Source organism: Rhea americana, unplaced genomic scaffold, assembly GCF_003343005.1.
Source record: "Rhea americana isolate MKP2758 unplaced genomic scaffold, rheAme1 scaffold_599, whole genome shotgun sequence".
NCBI lineage: Eukaryota > Metazoa > Chordata > Aves > Rheiformes > Rheidae > Rhea > Rhea americana.
The window spans coordinates 16046-20856 of NW_028186755.1; the positions used below are offsets into that span (position 1 = coordinate 16046).

At 55.4% G+C, this 4811-nt stretch overlaps 1 protein-coding gene across 1 annotated transcript; it reads left to right on the forward strand.

Moving 5' to 3' along the window:
- Positions 1–2: 2 nt before the first annotated feature.
- Positions 3–3792, forward strand: PMF1 (polyamine modulated factor 1; the record flags this gene model as incomplete). Its single annotated transcript, XM_085319577.1, has 5 exons — positions 3–76; positions 230–335; positions 615–715; positions 1492–1687; positions 2277–3792. Coding segments are annotated over 5 exons (531 nt in total), but the record flags the coding sequence as incomplete, so codon positions are not given.
- Between the last annotated feature and the right edge of the window lie 1019 nt (positions 3793–4811).

A 4811-nucleotide genomic window follows, 5' to 3' on the forward strand; every position in this document is an offset into this window, starting at 1 on the left:
CGGCGGCGCCGGGCCGCGGCCAGCTCTTCGCCGCCGTGGTGGACACCTTCCTGGAGAAGCTGGTGGCGGCGGGGAGGTGAGGCGAGGCGGGGCCAAGTCTCGCGAGAAAGTATGGGGGGGGAACGGCTGGGCGTCTCGCGAGAGTTGCGGAGCTCTCGCGAGACTTGGGGCTTGGCCGTGGTCCTGCCCCCAGGCCCAAGAAACGACGGATTTGGGKTTTTTTTCGCAGCTACCAGAGGTTTGCGAACTGCTACCGCGACTTCTACCGGCTGCAGCCCGAGCTGACCCGGAGCATTTATGACCAGTTCGTATCTCAGCTGCAGGCCTCCATCAAGGTGAGCGGGGCCGCGCGGCCTGTGCAAAGGCCGAACTGATACCGACGGCAGAAAGTAGTTATGGAGAAGCATGTTGAGACAGGGAGGCAAAATGCTGTTTCTCGAACAGAAAAAATAAACAAAAAAGGGAAGAATGCACCCCCAAGATCCTCCCGAACGGCTGCATCTCCCCAGGAGGAGCTGTAGCCGTTGTTGGGGAAGGGCAAGGGCTGGCGAGGCGGAGCCCGTGTCAGTGCCGTTTGGGTGCTCCTGAACCCCTGCGTTGTCCTTCCCTTGCAGGAGGAGATTCAGGAGGTGAAGGAGGAAGGGAACCTGGAGGCGCTCTTTAACTCACTGGATAAGATCGTGGAGRAGGCAAAGGACCAGGAAGAGCCTGCGTGGTGAGGGACATCTCGGTCTTGTGGGAAGCAGTCCTGGGAGGTTCTGTGTGGAGATTGGTTCTTTCAAGGGTSCAGGTGACTTCCTGTGTGATGTTTGGGTCCTTTGCTTCAAGCTTCACCCCAAAGGAACATCTAAAATCTCCTATATCTTAACATCATTGTTTCCAAAACATCAAAAATGAGATTTATCTGTGCTTCTTTAAGGCACATAGTTAACTTCCTTTTTGCAAGGAAGAGTGTAGTGCAACAGGGAACAGAGGTGAGATAAACTCAAAGTGATTCTGAATAATTCAAAAGCCAGAGCATGCCTTTTAGCCACAGCTGCTGTCCTAGTAGGAGAGCTCACAGCAAAGCTTTCTGTTGCAACATGTTGCTCAGGGACTTGGTGAGTGCTAGAAGTCGTACAAGCCGCCTTTCATTTGTCCTGAAGGCGAGCTGGGTCTTTTGATCAAAAGCATCGTAGTGACTCCGTGTGTCTGTGTTTGGGGAAGTTAATTATATCCCCTGCCTTCACGCCTCCACTGACTGCGGGGTTTTGGGAAGGACTCCTCCTATTCCTTCCTGCGTGCCATTAGAGGGCTGCGCCATGGGGTGCCCATTAGATGCTCACATTAGAGCCATCCTCCGAAGCATCTTGGGCAGTGCCAGAGCTAAATTGCTGGAGTCAACGAGCCGATGCATTGTGGCAACGACTCAAGTTTCAGTTAGAGCGTGTGAGCGTAATTGCTGCGCAAGATTATTGCTCTCTGGTCGCTACACACCCTGGTTGTTCCCAGGCGTCCCAGCGGCATCCCCGAGGAAGACGTTCGCAGTGCTGTGGTGCCGTACCTCCTGAAACACAGGGCTTACCTCCGCAAAGTCCTGAAGGAGAAGGAGGAAGAGAACAGGAAACTAGCAGAGTCCGTGCTCGCTGGGAGGGACAGAATCGCAGAGCTGCAGCGGCAGATACAGGATCGCAAACGAGCCTGGCAGGTAAAACCACTGTCTTGTCTTTGCACCGAAGCAACATCCTCCTGAAAGGAAAAGTCTTGTGTAGTTTCTCTAGCAAAAGACTGTGCCTTATTTAAGATGAGCGGGAAACTTGCGCTGTTCATTCGCTGTAGTGGGTCTCTGGGTGGGTCTCTGCTCTAGGAGGTGGAGGACAAGGGTATGACAAAGACGTGTGAATCAGTTGGGGAAGAGCAGACTCACTGGTGCCTCAGGCCTGGAAAGTCCAGCCCCAGCTGCTGGATGCAGAGCAACTTCTGAAAGCTGGCCCTTGTCAAAGGCCTTGCCAGGAGCCAAGTACTGCAGAAACTGGCAGGGAGGTCTAGGCTTTCCGGGCATTTGCGCTGGAGGTCTTCAGTGTTTTTCACTGTGTGCTCCCAAACAGAGTGTGCTGGATGGGATGCTTTTGTGGGTGAGCCCACAAGAAAGATTAATGGATTGTTTTCTGTATATGCTGGGGACAGCAGTATATGCGAGGCTCTGTTTTACATCAGTGCTGCTTTGTGTCCTAAGCACTGGCCTCTGTGGAGAAAAGCACTTTGCTAAGTTTGGTGTTTGTTTGTTTTCCTTCCAGGCAATTAGTAAAGAGCAGAGAGARCTCATCATGACATTCAAGGAGCCCCAGTGAGGAAGCAGAGGTTCTGTAAATGTTTCACACGTGGATTTTCTCTTCCCCAAATGCTTTGGGAAGTGGAGTTCTGCACCTGGCGTATATAAACTGTGCAGACAGGACTGCACACTTGTGTTSCTCTTGGCAGGCTGAAAGGAGCTGTTGCAGTAGGACTGAATCACTACTGAACTTGCACAGTTTGATCGAAGACTGTGAAATGAGAAAATGCATCAGGATGTTTGGAAATAGATGACGATTTCTTATTCCCTGCTCAGCTCAACAGTGAGGGGAGTCCTACAGATGCGACAGCGACGCATGTCTGTGCACTAACACGCTTCTTTAGCACTATGATGAGCAGGATTCTGTCTTGCTAAAGCTGAATTTGAGACCCTCAAGGCGTTTCAGATGCACTTTGCAGAAACCTTGGTGCCTTACGCAACAAGTAGAGCACAGWTASTAWCTGTGCTCTGTGCYGGGTAGAGGAGCCRGGGAGCGGTCAGCAGAGCTGGCTGTAGCGTATGAAGCACGCGATCGGTTAAATGTTACAATGGCGTTTTGTGCAGCTGAATTGTAAATAGCCACTTTAGACCCTTTGCCATGTTTTTGCAGTGTTCATTTTCAGTGATCTGTTTCTTCTAGCAGTTGTCCACCCGTTGGCCGTTAGAAAAGACACGCTAGCCGCTGCTCTCTCACACCACGTGCCTCCTTTCCGTATATCCTTTTTTCCAGCTATTCTTTTACATCAGCTCTCTGCAGGTACACGCAAAAGACACGCTGAGGCTGCTTCTTCAGGGAGCATGAAGAATCTCGGGGCGTGTTGTCTGTGTGTGTGTAGCTGAGTGGGGTCCCCACCTTGACTTGGTGCGTGGGGTCAGTGAGCCCCTTCCATTCGTGGGCTCATGGCTAAAATACTTAGCGGTCCCAAAGTCCTGTGTGGATTCAGCCCTGTTTATACCCAGCTTGAGCTGTTCTTTACCAGCTCCCTATTAGAAATTTGCCTCTTCTTACGGAAAGCGAAGCAGGGACTTACCCAATATCTGCATGGCAGTGAGTTAGTGAAACCCAGGAGCTGAGCTATCTCTTTAAAATGAAGAAATACCCTTCCTTTGGGCTGCGTAGATGACGAGGAGACTCTTACTGTGTCTGGCAAGGATTAATCACAAGCCTATTTCCAACAGATGCCAGGTCTGCCAAGGGCAGCAGGTTCCTCTACCTGTCCAGTCGGCTGCCTCCCTCCTGGCCCGCTCAGCACTTCGGCTGCTGGTGAAAGCCGGCYGGAGGAGACGCTTCCCGGCGTGGTGTTGAAATACGGATTCTGAGAACAAAGAAAGACGGCACTTTCCACCGAGCACGAGCCTCTGTTTCCAATTAGAGGCAGCCAAAGCATATGATTGACTGACTTAGGCATATTTTCCTTTTGTCGTAAACAAGCCTTCCCTTGCTGCATTATAATCTAAATAAATTGGGGCTGTTCCCCTGCTCTTGGCTGCCTCTGTRTGTGCTTGGCCCGTGCACTCTGTAGTTTATGGGTTTGTTTGACAGAGGCTCTGGTCTCAGCATTTCCCTCCTCCTCCGCCCCAAACCCTCCAGTTCTGCTTTCCAAGACAGGCCTGGATTTATGGGATTGGAAAGTCTGGGAAGTGGTCAGGACCGTCGCTCCTGGGTGCACCCAGCACCCCCCCCGTTCACCTTCTAACGTGGCCCTGAGCCTAGAGCCCGCCTGGAGCCGAGTACGAGCTCAGCACGGATGCCCTCGGGCAGCGGGGTCCCGGCTTGTTTCCAGCTCCCGGGGCCCCTCGGACGTGGCACGGGGCGGCTGYGGGGTGTTGCGAGGGTCACCGGGGCCGCGGCACATTTCCTCCCTGGGGCTTGGCGGCCGGCCGGGCTCGGCGCGGGAGGAAGCGAGCTGAAATGACAGGCTGCCGCGCGGAAGGAACGCGCCCGCGTCGCGGAGGCAGAAACTGTCCCGGGCCGGAGAGGAAACCTCGTGAGCAGCGGTGGGAAACTCCCCGGTGCGGCAGCAATTTGCAGGCCGCGACGTGCGTCACCGAGCGGGTCCTGACCCCTGAGGACCTGCAGGGACCGCAGGGGACCCAGGCTCCTGCCCCAGTCCCACCAGTGGGGACCGGCCGGAGGGACTGGTGAACAGGTCGAACCCCGTCTCATGTCCCAGTAAATCTCTCCGTGCTGGCCCGGGGCTCCGGCTCCCTCCCCGCGGGCTCCAGCCATCAGTTCGCCCCAAACCACAATTGCCGCCTGGGCTGGCGGCTCCCGGCCCCCGAACGGATGAACCAGAAATAGCCCTGGCGGGGCCGCGGGGCCCCTCCTCGCCTGCGGGTGCCGCGGGCTATAAAGCGGCGCGGGCGCCCGGGCAGCCGCACCGAGCGCCGAGAACCCGCGGCACCATGCGGACCCTCGTGCTGCTGACCCTGCTGGCCCTCATCGCCCTCGCCCTCGGCCGCGGCGGTAAGGGGCGAGCGGGACCGGGGCGCCCGGCCC